Source organism: Oncorhynchus kisutch, linkage group LG1, assembly GCF_002021735.2.
Source record: "Oncorhynchus kisutch isolate 150728-3 linkage group LG1, Okis_V2, whole genome shotgun sequence".
Classification (NCBI taxonomy): domain Eukaryota; kingdom Metazoa; phylum Chordata; class Actinopteri; order Salmoniformes; family Salmonidae; genus Oncorhynchus; species Oncorhynchus kisutch.
Window position 1 is genome coordinate 45985173 of NC_034174.2, and position 20102 is coordinate 46005274.

At 42.0% G+C, this 20102-nt stretch overlaps 3 protein-coding genes across 5 annotated transcripts; 2 read left to right on the top strand and 1 right to left on the bottom strand.

Moving 5' to 3' along the window:
• ndufaf3 (NADH:ubiquinone oxidoreductase complex assembly factor) lies at positions 1-2484 on the top strand. Of its 2 annotated transcripts, none has more exons than XM_020485620.2 (5): positions 1-182; positions 641-812; positions 1059-1125; positions 1661-1761; positions 2049-2484. In XM_020485620.2, the coding sequence occupies exons 1-5, from the start codon at positions 49-51 to the stop codon at positions 2142-2144; spliced, it is 570 nt and encodes a 189-aa protein (XP_020341209.1). In that variant the 5' UTR covers positions 1-48; the 3' UTR covers positions 2145-2484. The 2 variants fall into 2 exon arrangements, with proteins under 2 accessions (XP_020341209.1, XP_020341199.1); XM_020485610.2 differs by having other exon boundaries at positions 36-182; positions 617-812; positions 2049-2483.
• Positions 2485-2834: 350 nt separating this feature from the next.
• LOC109899684 (rab GDP dissociation inhibitor beta) lies at positions 2835-9213 on the bottom strand. 2 transcript variants are annotated; one of them, XM_020495162.2, is made up of 11 exons: positions 8769-8907; positions 5737-5844; positions 5551-5647; positions 5283-5417; positions 4881-5079; positions 4668-4799; positions 4451-4550; positions 4109-4280; positions 3827-3971; positions 3648-3702; positions 2835-3408 (listed from the first exon to the last, which is right to left on the bottom strand). In XM_020495162.2, the coding sequence occupies exons 1-11, from the start codon at positions 8808-8810 to the stop codon at positions 3256-3258; spliced, it is 1338 nt and encodes a 445-aa protein (XP_020350751.1). In that variant the 5' UTR covers positions 8811-8907; the 3' UTR covers positions 2835-3255. The 2 variants fall into 2 exon arrangements, with proteins under 2 accessions (XP_020350751.1, XP_031690385.1); XM_031834525.1 differs by having other exon boundaries at positions 4668-5079; positions 8769-9213.
• Positions 9214-10215: 1002 nt separating this feature from the next.
• Positions 10216-19835, top strand: tmem43 (transmembrane protein 43). Its single transcript, XM_020485586.2, has 12 exons — positions 10216-10512; positions 10895-11038; positions 11265-11399; positions 11789-11883; positions 17196-17245; positions 17442-17511; positions 17673-17743; positions 17862-17989; positions 18428-18502; positions 18803-18904; positions 19063-19180; positions 19316-19835. The coding sequence occupies exons 1-12, from the start codon at positions 10498-10500 to the stop codon at positions 19516-19518; spliced, it is 1206 nt and encodes a 401-aa protein (XP_020341175.1). The 5' UTR covers positions 10216-10497; the 3' UTR covers positions 19519-19835.
• Positions 19836-20102: the final 267 nt, after the last annotated feature.

Consider the following 20102-nt stretch of genomic DNA (forward strand, 5'->3'; position numbering starts at 1 on the left):
AAGTACCAAACGTTGTGCTACACATAATTAGTTCCCACTCTGGTTTTAATGTCTTTGGTTCCAACGGGCATTAGGTACTTCACTGTCAACAACATGGCTGTCACTATGTGTGCACGACTGTTTTTCCACAGATCTTCACAGGGTCTTCTGCTCAGCCCTCTAACACCACCCGCGTTCACAAGGTACAGTACTGCTGAGAAACGAGACATCTAGACAATAGAAACGACGATGTTTTAGTGCTAACTGCTACTAGCTACACAATTTGACATATGTATCCCCTGACTGGCTATTTAGCATTTGGTAGATGCTGATGTCAAAGCTTGCTACTTGAAATGCAGAATAGACCAATTCTATGGTTATTACATCTTGCTAGGTACAGAGAGCCCCATTTGATAATTCAGAGAGCCCCATTGAATCAAATCTGATTTTAAAAAATGGCTATGGCATCCCAATACATGTTTGAAGGTAAAGTCAATCCCAATATCAAAGTTTGTCAAACGTTTTTAGACATACACTAGGTCTGATGTCCCTATCTCACGTCATCCAGTTGTAGCCATTAGCCAGGTAATGGTACAGTATGTGGTGGTAAGGCAACTTAATGTCTCTCCTCCTCCAGCCCCTTTCTATCTCGCGCCCACAGGCTTGGTCCCAGTGATGATGAGATGTACCAGCGTACCACAGTGTCTGTCATGCAAAAAGAACCAGGAGCTGGAGCAATGATCCACAGCTACAGCCCCAGAGGGTTCAACATCGATGGGAACCGTGTTTTCGGGCCATGTGCTGTGCTACCTCCAGCCATCCTCCAATGGAATGTAGGAACATGTTTATTTAATATTTTTTTAACCTTTCCTCTAATCCCCACCAGAAGTCAACCTTTTATGATGGATCAATTTTTTTCATCTCTCTTCAGTTTACCTGCTCCCTGTAATACTGTTGAGTGCTGTGTGAGAGTGAGATATTTAACTGGCTAAATGAGGAGTGATGATGAGTAGAATATGAGATGTAACAGTGTATTATGTGGATTGTCCTTTTGGGTACTCATCTGTCGCCCCCTGCAGGTAGGCAGCTATAAAGACATCACTGTAGAGAGCATGGCCCTTTTCCACATGCTGGAACCTCGAATTGGTGAGATAATTCAATTATACTGTAGTCACGCTTATACGAATTATGAGGATAGACAGAAAGTCACATTCTCATTTATGAATGTACAAACTCATGCAAGATGTTGTTGGGTTCTGGTACAAATCCAGTTGGACACCAGAGGAAGCTCAGACTAGATTTATTCCACCCAAACTGGAGGCTACAGCTGCATACCACCCATGTAATTCATGCAAGCATATATTTATACCTTCCGATTAGGCGGAGTCACCTCCTTGTATTTCTATCAGCCTCTGTTGCTGGGCAACAACTGAGTGATCCCCTATTGGTTTTACCATGGCCCAGCCTGAGTCCAGAAACTTCATGGGCAGGGGTGTGTGTGAGAGAGAGATAAGACTACAGTTGGGGTGTTGTTGGGATGGGCCCCCCCTCTTAAATAGTTGCCAGTTCATGTTTGATTGTCAGAGCTTGTCTATGATGATGATTGTACGGTGTTATCACCTGAACAACTTAATGATTGTGTATGACCATGATGTGTCTCAAGAATGCGTTGTATCCACAGAGGTTCTGGTCCTGGGCACAGGGGGTCGGTCAGAGCGGATTGACCCCAAAGTCCTGGCCCTCCTCAAGAGCAAAGGCATCGCTGTGGAGGTGCAGGACACGGTAGGGACACCTGACCTCACCTGGCATCTGTCAACAGTAGAAGGATTGGGCTTGTGCAATAGATTTCAGTGCGTGAGCATTCATAGACCGGTTTGCCCAAGCCTGGTTCAGAATGTCCTCTTGAGATTTCTCTCACATCAAGTTACTGTGTGCCACCACCTGGAAAGTAGCTATCCATCCATACACAGACATGGGCAGCCCCTGCCTATAGAATAAGGTGAAGGGCAGTTATAATTTAGCATTTTTCCTCTCTCTCTCTCTGACACTCATCCCTTTACCTTCCTCAGCCAAACGCTTGTGCAACCTTTAACTTCCTGAGCAGTGAACGGCGAGTGGTGGCGGCAGGTCTGATTCCACCTCCAATCAGCACGGAGCTGGAGTAGCAACAACAAAAACGACAGAAGGAGGTCTCGATGGAAAAGAGGAACTACTTTCACCACTGGGATGGAAGATTTGGAAAAGTCTGTCCTCATTCAAGTGCTGAATGATGTTTTTTAGCCTTTGCAAACTTTGTGTGCTTGTGTGACCTTTCTCCACAGAGGAGAAGGGGGGGATTGGTTGGTTATGAAATGTGTAAATGAAAAAGAGAACAGGATTTCTAATGAGTATTGAAGGATATGATGTGGTGGGAGTGTTATCTAATGTTTCATATATCTGTATCATGGTAAATACATAAGGCCAGCTACCAATGACGCAATAAACTATATATATATACACACACACAATGTTTTGTATTTATTTAATTGTCAGTGAAAGCATGTATGTGTATGTAATCTACCCAAGGTGTCTGTCCTTCACTGGGATTAGTAAACCTCTCTAATCTCATTGTCTGTCTTATCCATTTGGCTTCCACCCCCATCTCTCTGAACCACCGCTTTATCTGTCTCAGAATAGAACATAACGCAACTCCAGCAGCTTTGTCCTTCTTGGAGTTAATCTGTAGGGTAAGGGTATCCCTAATTACTCTGCTCTGATGCATTTAGCATCATCCATCCAGTTCTACTTCACACAAACACATGGCCATTCATTCATTCATTCACACTCAAGCACACTAAACACAATCTCAGGCCACATTTGACATTTACCACAGTCTAATAAAGTGTGGTGTTTATTAGACAGGGTATTAAATCGACTGAGTTATTTAGCTTTACCACTCTCCAGTCTCAATGCCATCAGAGTACGAGAGCATCTACCACATAAAGCACATGATAAATAGGACTGATAGATTAGCTGTGAAGCTGGGCATTTTGGGAGATACAAGAGGTGAATCGAAGGGTTGCTTCAAAAAACAGTAAAAACCAGGACATTTTAGACAGCCGCAATATAATAGTAATGTCATATTTGCTGACGTTGTTATACATGAGTGTGCATACATTTTTGGATGGGTGGCCCGCCCTAGAGGGAGTTGAACCCAGGATCCTGGTGTTGCAAGGACTATGCTCTGTCAACTGAGCCACTCAAGACAAAAATGGTAGCAACTCCACTTAGTGTCCCTTAGTCCTCGTCGTCATCATCATCACCACCACAGTCTTTGCGTAAGTCACCAAAGATGAATTCTGATCCTGTGATGCGGCGATACATATCCTTGATGTCCTCACACTCCATCTCAAAGTGTGTCGTGGCATCATAGGAGCGAGACACAAAGATCTGAAAAAGGGAGACAGGATCACAATGAACAAAACCCAGACTCCACAATTTATAATCCTGGTACAAACCAATGGCCAAGAAATATGAACACATGTTTGTATATTACAGTGCATTCAGTCAGTAGCCTCAACTGGGACTCAACCCAGATCCAGCGACTTTAATCCCAACACCTCAGCCATTACACCAAGTGAACTGAACTGAATCTCAGTGAGGACGTTAGTTGTCTGGTTGACCCTTACTTGACTGTTCCTTCCATCGTCAATGGGGACCATCATGTTGCTGATAGAAACAAATCTGTTGACCAATCACATTCAGTCTTTAGTGAACTGTTTTTGTATGTATGAAATTAGCCTTGCATCATTACAATAGACAAATGGCTCTGGTTGTAAAAGTCTGCAGTAGGTTGTGTGGAACTTACTTCTGCTGAATGGGCTCTAGTAGTTCTAACCCAGGCTGCACTTCCTTCTCTGGGTTACTGGTCTCTACAGTGGTGCTCACCATTGCGATATACATCCCCTCTGATGCCACATTGTGAGCGTAGGACACCATACATACATAGATATCTGAAAAACAAAGAGGGTCCATTTTCAATTCACCCCAAGGCTAAAATACTGCAATCATATTTTCCCTGTTTGGTATATGGGGTCCTAGGCCTTTGTCTAACTTCTTGTGTATATCTGATCTATCTGTGATGTCATACCTGATTTCCTGTGGACTTGTGTTTGAGGGATAATGATTTGACAGGAGTTGGCATCATGGGTGTTTTTGATTGGATGATTCAGTAAACAGATGACCCGAATGACCCGGCCCACCTTCTTCACCCGGTTGGGCACGTAGCTGGGGTCACAGATCAGCTGTTTACAGCGGAACAGCTACACAAAGAGGAAGCGAAAGAAGACAGAAAGATTAGGTCCAACTACTAATTTACGACACTGATATTCAGCCCATGTTCCGGTTCATGCTCTACCATTTCTCATTCATTCATTCCCTCTTCAACTCTCTCGCTCTCTCTTTTCCTCTCCCTACTTCACCAGCCACTCACCGCTCCCTCAGATTTCACTGCTACCACTTTGCCCTTGTCCATCACAATCTCCTCCACTCCCCTGTTTAACATGTAGGACCCTCCATGCACTGCACTTAACCTGAGACAGACAGGAATAGTAAGGGTTTACATTGCGGCCATGTTCAATACCATAACAAAAACTTGAAGTTAATGTATTTATGCATTCTCGAGTACCTTTACGAGTCTGTTATGTTACCTGGCAAAGCCCTGAGGTAATTCCCCTAGCCCATACAGTGGATAGAGGTACGGACTGAAGTTATACCGAGCCAGAGACTCAGAATACAGCTTGATCCGTCTGATGGTCTGGATGCACGGCTGGTCCAAGTAACTGTGAAGACAGGGACACAACCATTGAGATAGGTGTGCGTGTGTCCGTCTTTCTGACTGTCTGTGTAATATTTGTACTGACTCGTCACTGCGGTACAGGGCCATGGCGTGACCAGTGAACTCCATGATGTCTGGTCCCAGGTCAAAGTGGCGGAACAGCTCCCTCATGCTGGTCCTGTTGGGGTCCATGTCCTGGTAGGTCCGCGGGTCTCTCTCCTCAAAGTTCAGAAGGAACAGAAGAAGCTTCCTGAACCTGCGCTTGTCAAACATCCCCATCAGATCTGAAACACAGCACCATGTTACAACCACTGTTTGAGACCTTGAATGATTGTATGTATTTGAAATCAAGTTAATCAATTTGTCATGTCCATGAATTTCAGTTGGCTTTGATTGTTATGTGGCAATCCTTTGTATAGAATCAATCATTCGGAAACACAGGATTTGTAAGTTACAAATATTGTTTATTTTGATGGGTATGCGTTACCTGAAGCTAGGGCTTCTGCCTCAGTTGAAGGGACCTTGTGGACTTTACCAGCCCTGTACACATAGCTGCCCTCCACCACCTTAAAGTCCAGATACCGAGTTACCTTGGTGTACACCAGCATTTTAACCAGCTGACCTGAACAAACACACAAACACAGGATAAAACAATATGAATGAACTCTGACCTTGACACAGTTAAACACATTCACATTCATATTTAGACGTATGAAGACAAGACAGATGTACATAATATTAACCATAGTCCTCACCACTGGCAAGTAGAAATTTGGGAACAAGGTCCACATTCCAGTCCCTCCCACGTCCCATTGGCTTAGCTGGACATGGAACCTGAAACCTCTTATATAGCTACAAAATACATTCACTCTCATTAACACTATACAATAACCCTCCAGTGCTTTGTATGTTTGTGTGTTTGTGCATGCGTTCATACAAACCTCTTCTAGGGAGGAGATAGATGCACTCTCTCCACCATAGTAAGGGTTGCGGTCAATGTGAAGGACCTTCTTCCCACCCACTGACATCAAGCCAGAGAGAATACATTCCTGAGGGAGATAGAGTCAGAGCTATTCATATCCAGAGCAATTAGGGTTAGGTGCCTTGCTCAAGGGCACATCAACTGATTTCTCACCTTGTTGGCTCTGGGATTCAAACCAGTAACTTTGTGGTTACTGGCCCATTGCTCTTAACCGCTAGGCTACCTGCGCTCCAGTAGACAGGTAAATGATGATGATAATTCCTTAGACAGCCTGCAAGGCTTTGAATGTTCCTCGAGAGCCCAGGGATCACCTGTGTGCTTGTGTGTTTGTGTGCGTGTGTGTGTGTTTGTATGTGTGTGTAGGTTAATTAATTCATGAATACACATTTATGACACTTGATATTACAGAAAATACACATGAAACACATAGCATTGAACTGAAGTAAAATATTATATTTTAAAGAAATGTGATCACTAGTGGTAGGTATCATATTTAATCATTATTAGTTTGTCCATGGTACCATAAATATACAATATTTTGTGGAAGTCTACACACACCCCTCTTCACATTTTGGGATTACATTTTATGTTTTTCCTACAGATCTATAACACCTACTCCACATTTTAAAGTGTAAGAAAGTTATAGACTATTTTCCAAATGAATAAAAAAATATATTCATGGAGATGTCTCGATTGCCTAGGTCCTCACACCCCAGAGTTAATATTTGGGGCAAGCACATTTGGCAACCATTACAGCTGTGAAACATTTTGAATAAGATCCTACCAACATTACACAACTCTTAAGGCAACATGTATATGTTGTTTCTGTCAAAATTGCTTAAACTCTGTAAATTTGGTTGAGAATGTGGAGTGAATTCAGTGTTGTTGATCCATTTATATTTTCAAGTTTTGTGGTGGCAGCATCGTGTTAATGGTATGCTTGTCACCGGCAGTGACTGGGGAGTTTGTTAGAATCAAAATAAATATGAAAAGAGCAAAGCCCAGGTAATAGAGTTGTATGTTTCCGCGGGAGAATTATACAAATTCAAATGCCAAAGACACACCAGAATGACTTTCCAAGAGGTGTTCGAAGAGTGTTTCTGACTGGTCCAGTCTCAGTCCTGATTTAAATCTGCTTGAAGAATCAGAGACAAGGTTTGAATATTGCTGTCCATAAAAGATTCCCAGCCAAATTTACTTAGCTTGAGCAATTTTGACAAAAACAATAGATGGTATGTCCACGAGCCATTTGTTCAAAGTAAGTGCTACTTTCAACATCTATACATTGTGTCATCAGCACTCACACTCCAGAAACATCCACATATGTATTTAGTACAGGGATAGATAGGTGTTGGGCCACCACAAGCATATACTCTACTGTCTATTGGACTATTGAAGGGATGCAATACCATTCTTCCACTAGAAATTCCACAATTTGGTGTTTTGTTGATGGTGGTGGAAACGCTGTCTCAGGCGCCGCGCCAGAATCTCCAATAAATGTTCAATTGGGTTGAGATTTAGTGGTGCACATGCCAGCCTGGTCTCAGACTAGACGTAACATAGTAAATGTAAATCCTAATCTGGGACACTCAAATTAGTATGATATGTTACGTTTGGTATGGTTACATAAGACAAAAGGTTACTTACGGCAATTATTAAAGTAGGGTAGTTGGTCGGGGTGGATGGATAGGCGTATAACGTGAACATCTAGCAACCCAAAGGTTGCATGTTCAAATATCGGCATGGGCTACTTTAGCCCTTTAGCAACTTTGCAGCTACTTGCTACTTTTCAGCTACTTTGCAACTACTTAGTATGTTAGCTAACCCTTCCCCTAACCCCAACCTTAACCCTTTAACCTAACATTAACACCTAACCCCTAGCCTAGCTAACGTTAGCCACAACAAATTGGAATTTGTAACATATATGTTTTGCAGATTTGTAACATTTTGTACGATTTGCAATTCGTAACATAATGTATGAAATGGACGATGGACATCCACGAATGAATACATACCATATGAAACATACCATACTAATTGGAGTGTACAGGATTCACATTTACTATGTTATGTCTACCTCTGAGTCCAGGTTGCCTTTGAGACCCCTCTTTCAAAGTTACTGAGATCTCTTATTCTAGCCATGGTAGCCAAAATAATGGGCCACTGGGCATTTTTAGACATTACCCTAAGCATGATGGGATGTTAATTGCTAATCTAAATCATAAAACCACACATATGTGGAAGCACCTGCTTTCAATGTACTTTGTATACCCAGTTTACCTGTGTTTCCTTTATTTTGGGAGCTACCTGTATGTTGCCCAAGGAGTTGTGCAAGGTTGGTAGAATCTTTGTTTCACTTTGAAAATGTGAAGTCGGTTGTGTAGATTGTAGGATTTTAAAAAAATGTAATCCTTTTTAGATTTCATTTTAAGGCAGCAAATGTGAAGACTGTGCAAGGGGTGTGTAGACTTTCACTAGCGACTGTATATAATAATACTGTTCTATCACAGGAGGTTGGTGGCATCTTAATTGGGGAGGACAGGCTTGTGGTGATGGCTGGAGCGGAATCAGTGGAATGGTATCAAATACATCAAACATGTGGTTTGATGCCATTCCATTCGCGCTGTTCCAGCCATTATTATGACCTGTCCTCCCCTCAACAGCCTCCACTGTGTTCTATGTGCCTCATCTCTAAATTCTCTGACTTCCGTTTCTTTATTCTTTCATGCTGATAGAATTCACTGTGTTTCTTCTATACTCAAATTCGGACAAAAACCTGGCAAGTACAGTCCATGATACATTAATCAATGATACACATTAACATCATGAAAAACATTAAGACTCTTTAGAAAAAATTTCCCTACATATGAATAAATTGCCACGCGTACGATTGTAAGTGTTTTTTTATAGTATTAAGTCTTTATGGTATCTTTATTGGGTAGTTCAGAGAGCAGAACTAAATATGTGTGAGGGAATGTGAGTTTCTCTTACCTTCAGTCCTGTACCCAACACTATGATATCAAACTCCTGCATGGTGACTGATCAGTGCCCAGGGCCAAGTCCCTCTGCTACTACTGAGCACCAGTATGGATAAGTATGGCTGTGTGTGTGATTCACTCTCTCCATCTACACCTCATTATCAAGTCTTCCCCGTCATGATAATCCTCTCAAGCGTCACAGACACGACAAGTAATTAGACAGGCACTGAACTTTATCTCTGTGTGTCTCAATAATAAATCACCAAAATCAATGGAATCATGTTCAAATTCAAATCATATTCCATGACATGCCCAAACCTGTTATTTAATATAATTTCTTGCCACAAATATTTGACACATAAAGCTCCAAACATTTTTAAACAACTGAATATACTCTGTTCTGCAGTTAAACAGCAACGTACAGTAAAAAACACAACAACCAAAAATATATCAGCTAAAGAACGTTCAAGTCAAAATATAAAAAATAATCTGTGTTCCTTTTGTGGAGACACAAATTGTAAAAACTCCCTGAATCAATTAAGCTTGGTTAAGCATTGAAATGTAGTGGTATAACCTCAGTCCAGTGAAAGTATAGATAGATCCTCTCTGTAAATTTGTGTTTGTAAGTGGTAAGGCACTTGTTGTTTTGAACAGGATCAGTGTTACATCTGAGCCTGCCACGCTCTCTAGTGCTCATCCTGTGTCTCCCTAACCTGCCGCCACTCCCCCAGTGCTCTCTTTCTCTTTCTCTTTCTCTTCTCTTTCTCTTTCTCTTTCTCTTTCTCTTTCTCTTTCTCTTTCTCTGTCTCTGTCTCTCTCTCTCTGTGTGTGTGTGTGTGTATGTGTATGTGTGTGTGTGTGTGTGTGTGTGTGTGTGTGTGTGTGTGTGTGTGTGTGTGTGTGTGTGTGTGTGTGTGTGTGTGTGTGTGTGTTTAAAATATATGTCAAACAAAAATGGTCCAATTTACACACTTCTCAAGAGAACATCCCTGGTCATCCCTACTACCTCTGATCTGGCGGACTCACTAAACACACATGCTTCATTTGTAAATGATGTCTGGGTGTTGGAGTGTGCCCCTGGCTATCAGTAAATTACAAAAAAATAACAAGAAATTTGTGACACCTGGTTTGCTTAACATAGAAATTTGAAATGATTTATACTTTTAGCAATTACATGTACTTTCTTTAAGTACATTCAAAACCAAATACTTTCAGACTTTCACTCAAGTAGTATTTACTGGGTGACTTTCACCTTTACTTGAGTCATTTTCTATTATGGTGTCTTTACTTTTACTCAAGTATGAAAATTGGGTACTTTTTCCACCACTGACAACAGGCACAACAACTAAGTCGTTTTTCTCGACGTTGCCAGAATTCCCGCGGGGATCCACTTTTATCAGTACATTTGTAAAAGCCTAAACATTATGAAACTTCTAATCGACATTCTCTCATAGACCTCCGTACAAAAAAAGCCTTTATCTCAAGCGGGCAGATTGGGCGGGGCCATCATGACAGCATGCCTTCATTTCCCAGCATCCCCAAGAAAATACGGCAAATGTCCTTTTACCTCACGAAACGCGTATTTCAAGTTCTTGTTTTATTGTGTTGAGGTCTCTTGCTTGACCAATTGAGTATCCGCGGGCAGCTAATGCTTGCAAGTCTATTTTGAATCAAGGACGTAAATAGCCAACTGCAAACTTCTTTAACTTCATCTCTTTGCTGTACACGGTTGGGCGTGGACAATGTCGGCTCCAACAGTAAGTTTTATTTCTTTATTAACCTTACCATAGCCAGCCTTGCCATTTATCAGTGCAATTTCGTGCATTTTATCAGTCATTCTGATATTCATTTTCATCCAGCTACACAGCCCTAAAAGTGAGTAGTGATGGACAGGCGGTTCAGGACGGTTCAGGACAATTCACGACAGTTGAAAAAAAAATATTTTTGATTATGGAAAATGTCAGCGGTTTGGATGGTATAATGATTCTCTAAACTTGCTTGTTTCTTCACATAAACTGAAATTAGGCGAATTATTGGAACGTTAGCAACCAGGAAATGGCGGAGCGATTTCTGCATAGTGCATATTTAAAATGCTTTTGGGAAACCGGGCCCTGCATATTTCTTCTGTCCTTCTCACAGTTAGCGGCAGAACATGACCAGCACACGCGTACAACCAGCCGTTCCAAGCCCGGCTTCCTGGAGCGTCTGAGTGAAACCGCAGGGGGAACAGTTACTGGTGTTGTACTGTTCGCCCTCTCCTTTTACGTCCTCTTCACCAATGAGGCGAGTAGTTTCAAACAGTGTGTGTAGCAGCACAGTTTAAGTGTCTATGTCAGTGGACATTTCTAGAATATTGCATAATTGAAACGAAAGATGTCTGGAATATGACAATTACATTGGGTGGCACATTTCAAATAAACCATTTATTTGAGTTGTGTGCAGTGTGTGTATAATAGGCTATTTGCCAGGTATAGGCCTCCAATAGTCCAACAGTTGGTTTCCCACACAGGGAAGGGCCCTGAGAACGGCTACCTCCCTGGATGAGGGTCTCTCTCAGGTGGTGTCCCTGCACCTGTACTCCAGCCCACTGGACCATAACAACAACCATCTGGTTCACCTGACAGGCCCACTGCGCACCTTACAGGTATAGGCCTACAATACTTACCACTATGCATTACTATTCCCCTTACCAGTCTCATCACCAGGCCCAAATTCTATAAAAGGTGCTGTTTCAACTGAGCGCTGCTGTTACTCTTGGGTAATAATAAACTAATATAGGCCTACCACTTACTATTCAGTTCTCCTACTTCTCAAATGCTTTACAGAAGTGTTCCCTTAAGGCTCTTTCTGATCTGTCATGTCTTTAACTGGGCCCATATCCACAAAGCATTCCAGAGTATGTGCTGCTGATCTAGGATCTGTCCATATATTCTTATTTATTATGATCTAAAAGATTAGCACTCCTACTCTGAGTCACTTTGTGGATATGATCCCTGATCTGAACCTGTTATCATGTCCTCCTCCCCTCTCTAGCCTCTCCATGACCCAAACTACAGAGTGGCGGTGCAGGCGGTGAAGCTGAAGAGACAGGTGGAGATGTACCAGTGGGTGGAGTACAGCGAGAGCAGGTGAGTCAGGGTCTTATGATCTGGTACAGTGCCTTGCGAAAGTATTCGGCCCCCTTGAACTTTGCGACCTTTTGCCACATTTCAGGCTTCAAACGTAAAGATATAAAACTGTATTTTTTTTGTGAAGAATCAACAACAAGTGGGACACAATCATGAAGTGGAATGACATTTATTGGATATTTCAAACTTTTTTAACAAATCAAAAACGGAAAAATTGGGCGTGCAAAATTATTCAGCTAATACAGCTAATACAGTTAATACTTTGTAGCGCCACCTTTTGCTGCGATTACAGCTGTAAGTCGCTTGGGGTATGTCTATCAGTTTTTCACATCGAGAGACTGAAATTTTTTCCCATTCCTCCTTGCAAAACAGCTCGAGCTCAGTGAGGTTGGATGGAGAGCATTTGTGAACAGCAGTTTTCAGGTCTTTCCACAGATTCTCGATTGGATTCAGGTCTGGACTTTGACTTGGCCATTCTATCACCTGGATATGTTTATTTTTGAACCATTCCATTGTAGATTTTGCTTTATGTTTTGGATCATTGTCTTGTTGGAAGACAAATCTCCATCCCAGTCTCAGGTCTTTTGCAGACTCCATCAGGTTTTCTTCCAGAATGGTCCTGTATTTGGCTTCATCCATCTTCCCATCAATTTTAACCAGCTTCCCTGTCCCTGCTGAAGAAAAGCAGGCCCAAACCATGATGCTGCCACCACCATGTTTGACAGTGGGGATGGTGTGTTCAGGGTGATGAGCTGTGTTGCTTTTACGCCAAACATAACGTTTTGCATTGTTGCCAAAAAGTTCAATTTTGGTTTCATCTGACCAGAGCACCTTCTTCCACATGTTTGGTGTGTCTCCCAGGTGGCTTGTGGCAAACTTTAAACAACACTTTTTATGGATATCTTTAAGAAATGGCTTTCTTCTTGCCACTCTTCCATAAAGGCCAGATTTGTGCAATATACGACTGATTGTTGTCCTATGGACAGAGTCTCCCACCTCAGCTGTAGATCTCTGCAGTTCATCCAGAGTGATCATGGGCCTCTTGGCTGCATCTCTGATCAGTCTTCTCCTTGTATGAGCTGAAAGTTTAGAGGGACGGCCAGGTCTTGGTAGATTTGCAGTGGTCTGATACTCCTTCCATTTCAATATTATCGCTTGCACAGTGCTCCTTGGGATGTTTAAAGCTTGGGAAATCTTTTTGTATCCAAATCCGGCTTTAAACTTCTTCACAACAGTATCTCGGACCTGCCTGGTGTGTTCCTTGTTCTTCATGATGCTCTCTGCGCTTTTAACGGACCTCTGAGACTATCACAGTGCAGGTGCATTTATACGGAGACTTGATTACACACCGGTGGATTGTATTTATCATCATTAGTCATTTAGGTCAACATTGGATCATTCAGAGATCCTCACTGAACTTCTGGAGAGAGTTTGCTGCACTGAAAGTAAAGGGGCTGAATAATTTTGCACGCCCAATTTTTCAGTTTTTGATTTGTTAAAAAAGTTTGAAATATCCAATAAATGTCGTTCCACTTCATGATTGTGTCCCACTTGTTGTTGATTCTTCACAAAAAAATACAGTTTTATATCTTTATGTTTGAAGCCAGAAATGTGGCAAAAGGTCGCAAAGTTCAAGGGGGTCGAATACTTTCGCAAGGCACTGTATCATGTTAAACACTATTATTGCACACAGTGAGTCCATGCAACTTATTATGTGAGTTAAGCATATTTTTACTCCTTAACTTATTGAGGGTTGCCATAACAAAGGGGTTGAACACTTATTTACTCAAGACATTTCAGTTTCTTTAATTAGTGAAAATGTATAAAAACATAATTCCACTTTGACATTATGGGTTATTTTGTTTAGGTCTGTGACACAATCTCAATTTCCACAAAGTGTGGAAAAAGTCAAGGGGTGTGAATACTTTCTGAAGGCACTGTATGTAGGGTTGGACTAACTGGTGGACAGGACTATGATAATGTAACCTTGTGCATACAATTATTTATTTATTTCACCTTTATTTAACCAGGCAGGCCAGTTGAGAACAAGTTCTCATTTACAACTGCGACCTGGCCAAGATAAAGCAAAGCAGTGCAACACAAAACAACAACGCAGAGTTACACATGGAATAAACAAACATACAGTCAATGACACAATAGAAAATACTATATACAGTGTATGCAAATGAAGTAAGATTAGGGAGGTAAGGCAATAAATAGGCCGTAGTGGTGAAATAATTACAATTTAGCAATTAAACACTGGAGTGATAGATGTGCAAGTAGAGATACTGGGGTGCAAAGGAGCAAAAATAAATAAATAACAATATGGGGATGAGGTAGTTGTGTGGGCAATTTACAGATGGGCTATGTATAGGTGCAATGATCTGTAAGCTACTCTGACAGCTGATGCTTAAAGTTCGTGAGGGAGATATGAGTCTCCAGCTTCAGTGATTTTTGCAATTTGTTCCAGTCTTTGGCAGCAGAGAACTGGAAGGAAATGTGGCCAAAGGAGGAATTGGCTTTGGGGGTGACCAGTGAAATATACCTGCTGGAGCGCGTACTACGGGTGGGTGCTGCTATGGAGAGCTGAGATAAGGCGGTGCTTTACCTAGCAAAGACCTATAGATGACCTGGAGCCAGTGGGTTTGGTGACGAATATGATGCGAGGGCGAGATCATACAGGTCGCAGTGGTGGGTAGTATATCAGGCTTTTGTGACTAAACGAATGGCACTGTGATAGACTGCATCCAATTTGCTGAGTAGAGTGTTTGAGGCTATTTTGTAAATGACATCGCCAAAGTCAAGGATCGGCAGGATGGTCAGTTTTACGAGGCTATGTTTGGCAGGCTTTGTTGCGAAATGGGAAGCAGATTTTTTTTAAATTTAATTTTGGATTGGCGATGCCTAATGCGAGTACAAAAGGAGAGTTTACAGTCTAACCAGACACCTAGAATATGTGGACAACTACAAATACCTAAGTCAGAACCGTCCAGATTAGTGATGCTAGTCGGGTGGGCAGGTGCGGGCAGCGATCGGTTGAAGAGCATGCATTTAGTGTTACTTGCATTTTAAGAGCAGTTGGAGGACACGGAAGGAGAGTTATGGCATTGAAGCTCATCTGGAGGTTTGTTAAGTGTCCAAAGAAGGGCCAGAAGTATACAGAATGGTGTCGTCTGCGTAGAGGTGGATTAGAGAATCACCAGCAGCAAGAGCGACATCATTGATGTATACAGAGAAAAGAGTCGGCCCGAGAATTGTACCCTGTGGCACCCCCATAGACTGCCAGAGGTCCGGACAACAGGCCCTCTGATTTGACACACTGAACTCTATCAGAGAAGTAGTTGGTGGACCAGGCGAGGCAGTCATTTGAGAAACCAAGGCTGTCGAGTCTGCCAATAAGAATGTGGTGATTGACAGAGTCGAAAGCGTTGGCCAGGTCGATGAATATGGCTGTGCAGTATTGTATTTTATCGATGGCGGTTATATCGTTTAGGACCTTGAGCGTGGCTGAGGTGCACTCGTGACCAGCTCGGAAACCAGATTGCATAGCGGAGATGGTACGGTGGAATTCAAAATGATCGGTGATCTGTTTTAACTTGGCTTTCGAAGACCTTAGAAAGGCAGGGTAGGATAGATATAGGCCTGTATCAGTGTGGGTTTAGTGTCTCACCCTTTGATGAGGGGGATGACTGCGGCAGCTTTCCAATCTTTAGGGATCAGTCAGTCAGTCATTCAGTCACTCCTCATCAGTTACCTGTTACTGACGGATCTCTTTTTACCAACCTTCACTGGGTATGTTCACATGCACACAATAATTTGATTATTGTCAATATTCAGATTAAAGGTAATAGTTTGATTAAAACCTTCACATGCTTTGCAAGGAACAATTTCCCTAATAATCCTGTTAACATGGACACACCTGAAATCAGGCTACATGCTGGGACTTTGATAAATGCCGAAAATCGGCAATCACACAGCGACCATTATTTTTGTGAAGCCTGTTAGATTCTGAGTTCGGACATATAGAGTTTGTATGTGAAAACTATTTAAGATGCATATGTGTTCAGACCACTTGTTATGTTACAACCTTATTCTAAAATTGATTAAATAAAAAATGTTCGATCTACACACAATACCCCATAATGACAAAGTGAAAACAGGTTTTTAGATTTTTTGCAAATGTTTAAAAATAACATACTTTATTTATATATGTTTTCAGACCCTTTGCTATGACTTGAAATTGAGCTCCAGTGCATCCTTGTTTCAATTGATCGTCCTTGAGATGTTCCTACAACTTGATTGGAGACAACCTGGGGTAAATTCAATTGATTGGACATGATTTTGGAAAGGCACACACCTGTCTATGTAGGTCCCACAGTTGACAGTAAATGTCAGCAAAAATCAAGCCATGAGGTCGAAGGAATTGTCCGTAGCGCTCCGAGATGACAGGATTGTGTCGAGGCACAGATCTGGGGAAGGGTACCAAAAAATGTCTGCAGCATTGAAGGTCCCCAAGAACAGAGTGGCCTCCATCCTTCTTAGTAGGAAGAATTTTGGAACCATCAGCCCAATTCCTGGAACTGTCCACCCAGCCAAACTGATCAATCAGGGGAGAAGGGCCTTGGTCAGGGAGGTGACCAAGAACACGATAAATGTGATGTTTCAGTTTGACATTTTTAATACATTTGCTAAAAATTATGAACCTGTTTTTGTTTTGTCATTATGGGTATTGTGTGTAGATTTGAGATTTAATATTAAAGCAAGGCTGTAACGTATCAAAATGTGGAAAAAGTCCAGGGGTCTGAATACTTCCCGACTGCACTGTACTTTCAGATTTTCCAAAACTCACTTCACTTGCGCAAAAGAGTGGGAGGCTTGTTAGTCTGGTGCTAACACATGCACAGGTCAAATATACTCTTGGGGTTCACATTTCCTAATCATTTAAAAGATTACTTAGAAGTCCAGGTGCTTTAATCAGCATATGCTTACTTCAATTATGACCTGACGCAGAGTTAGGTGTTTACATGACTGCCATACTCTGCCTATTGCCGTAATCAGTTTAATATTGAATTATTAGTATGCCTCAACACTCATTTTGTCTTTGCTGAACTGGTTTTCAGGCACATGCTATTTTTTTTGTTCGTTCACTCACTACTTAACAGCCGATTTTAAAATAAATAAATATATATTTTTTTTTTAAAGGAATCCATAGCTCGTATTCATTCAGAATTAATACCGTGGTTGGGTTTTGGCAGCTACATGTGTTAGATGTGTATATTTGAATTTGTAACCTGCTAGTGACCATTCCTCAGAGACTATGACGAGGATGGAGAGTCCAAGACTGAGACTACGTACAACTACAGTAAGTACAGACCAGTGGAAGATGGCTCATAATAATGGCTGGAACGGCGTGCATGAAATGGCATCAAACACATGGAAACCAGCCATTACCCATGAGCCCATCCTCCAATTAAGGTACCACCAACCTCCTGTGGTACACACAGTGAAGTACTATAAACACGATGCGTGTTTCAAATTTATCCTAACTCTTTCTTCAGATTCAGAGTGGAAGGCAGAGCTTATCAACAGCAGGAACTTTGATAAAGAGATTGGTCACATCAACCCGAGGTACTCCAATTATTTTGTCCTCTCTGTCTCATTCTTTCTGTCTCAGTCATTCTTAGTCACAACTACAGCCGGTATTATGTTGATGAACTGGTACAGAGGTATTTGGTCATCTCTGTACCTGACATGCTGATGATTTTTTATTTTTAACTTTTTTTTAACAGTGCCATGGCAGTGGAGAGTGTAACAGTGGTGGCTTCTGATGTTCAGGTTGGACCTTTCTCGCTCTCCAAAGGTATCTACAGAACACAGGCTAGCAGCTCCATTGCTTGTCTAACAACCTTTTTGAATTGTATCCCAGTGATATTCTTAATGATTGGTTAATTGATGAATTTGTTTTATTTTCTCCTGAGGATTGGTGGATCAGATTGAGAACTTCCAGACATTGAGTCTGAAGGGACTCCCCGCCCCTGATTCTGACTCCTTTCTCACGGTTGATGAGGACTACTTCTACCACACCCAACACCCCCGCAGACCAGAGGTGAGTGTCACTCTCAACACAATGGCTGCGTTTAAACAGGCAGCCCAATTCGGATATCCCCCCCCCCCCCCCCACCACCACTCATGTCAAAATACCAAATCAGATCTTTTCAGAGCTGTTCTGATTGGTCAAAAGACCAATTAGTGGGGGAAAAAAGATCAGAAAATGGCTGGCTGCGTTTATACAGTACACTCAAAGCTTTTCTAACGATGGCTCACTACACAAACATATAGCTTTTTACAATGACTTGCATGCACAAATGTATAGCTTTTTACAGACTCACCAACACAAACTTAGTTTTTCACACAATAACTCACCTTCATAAACCTATAGCTTTTCACATAAAGGCTGGTATGCACAGGCTCATGACACTCATCCATTCTATTCACTTGTATCCATTCTATTCAAAACTTTGGTGATTTGTTTGCTTGTGTTTAGGTGGGAGATGTGCGTGTGAGCTTCTCCTATGCAGGACTCAGTGGGGAGGGGACCTACCCTGGGCCAGCCCAGACAGTGAGTACATAGAGCTCAGGCGCTTTATACTGATCTCAGGTTGGTCAGCTTGTAGATTGCTGTTGTCAATTTGTGAAATTTCCATCTCCCAATAGAGAAGTTATTTTCAACTCTCTATCAGTCATTATTTAGCATCAATCACTGTGTACTAAATGCTGCCCCCATGTACCCCTTATGTCATTGTATATACTATATAAGTCCATAATCATCTTCAAATGAGCTGTCAGTGGAACAACTCTTGTCATCAACTGATTGCTAACTGGAGTACTGTAACTGATCTGAGAGCCTGGTGTCCCACAGGTCAGTGTTGTGGCCATGCAGAGTTATGACACCCTGAAGCCCTTTAGGACCAAATCAGGAGACACACTGGCGATCATTTATCTGGAGGAGCTCACTGCTGAGGTGAGGTGGTGTTTTTTTGTTTGTTTGAAGGATGTGACTTTTCCTGATTACTTCTGACAATATCCTCTATTCATCCATCACTGAAATGTACCTACTCTGAACCATGTCTTGATTTTTCTATGCTGCCTTGATCACATCCCTGTTGGTTTTGTTTGTAGGAAGTGTTTGAGAGGGAGCATAGTAACAATGCTATGCTGACCTGGGCTCTCAGGGCTGGAGGCTGGTTACTCATGTTCCTTGGCATTAGTTTGATGATCCGCATCATCCACACACTCGGTAACACACAGTATTGGTTAACTCCAATACCTCATTTTACTTTTCCTAAGCATAGACCATGTGGTTACGTTCCACTCAAATGAACTGCTCTGCATGCATGTCAGTGTCTCTTAACTTGTGTATTTTGTGATCCAGTGGATTGGATCCCTATTCTTCGAGAGCTGATCAGCGTGGGGCTGAAGCTCTTCGCCCTGTGTATTTCCTGCTCCCTCTCCCTGCTCACCATCGCCTCTGGCTGGATCTTCTACCGCCCCCTAGTGGCTGTGGGGCTAATCGCCATGGCTGTGATTCCAGTCGTCATCGCCCGCTCTCGCGCCCCGGCCAAGAAACACCAATGATGTTTAACGCTTTGAACTGAACGAGCCTCGTCATCAGCTCTCCAATCCTTGCAGAACAATCATTTGAGATCCATTGTCTTGTCACCTCACCAAATAGTCCCTTAGCTCTTTGACAGACCCCTCAGGAATTTAGATAATGTGGTCAATCTAAGAAAAGTACAGAACAATGTTACATAAGACAAATACATTTGCATATATTATTGAACAAGTTTAGCAATAATACCAAAGGGATATTTAAGCATGTAAGGCATTTGATTGTATACTGCTTATGAATGAGTGTTACAAAATGTTAAATAAAATGTGCGTTAAGTTGTCCACCCTCTGTGCTGAAAACTTAATATGGGCAGATAATGGAAGCAGAACTCATTGTTCTTGCGACACAGACAATGATACTGTTGTGACCTTAAACCAATACATAGCCACCTTTTTCAAGATGCTCAGACATGGTGTAACGGTTAAGGTGTTTCCTTGAGTTGCTGGATCCAGGCTACATTGGTGTTAGAAATAGGATGGTGCCCATGTAAGGTCAGTCTCCTGAAGGAAGGGGTAATTAAGTACTCGGAACCTTTGCTGGATCTGAGGTT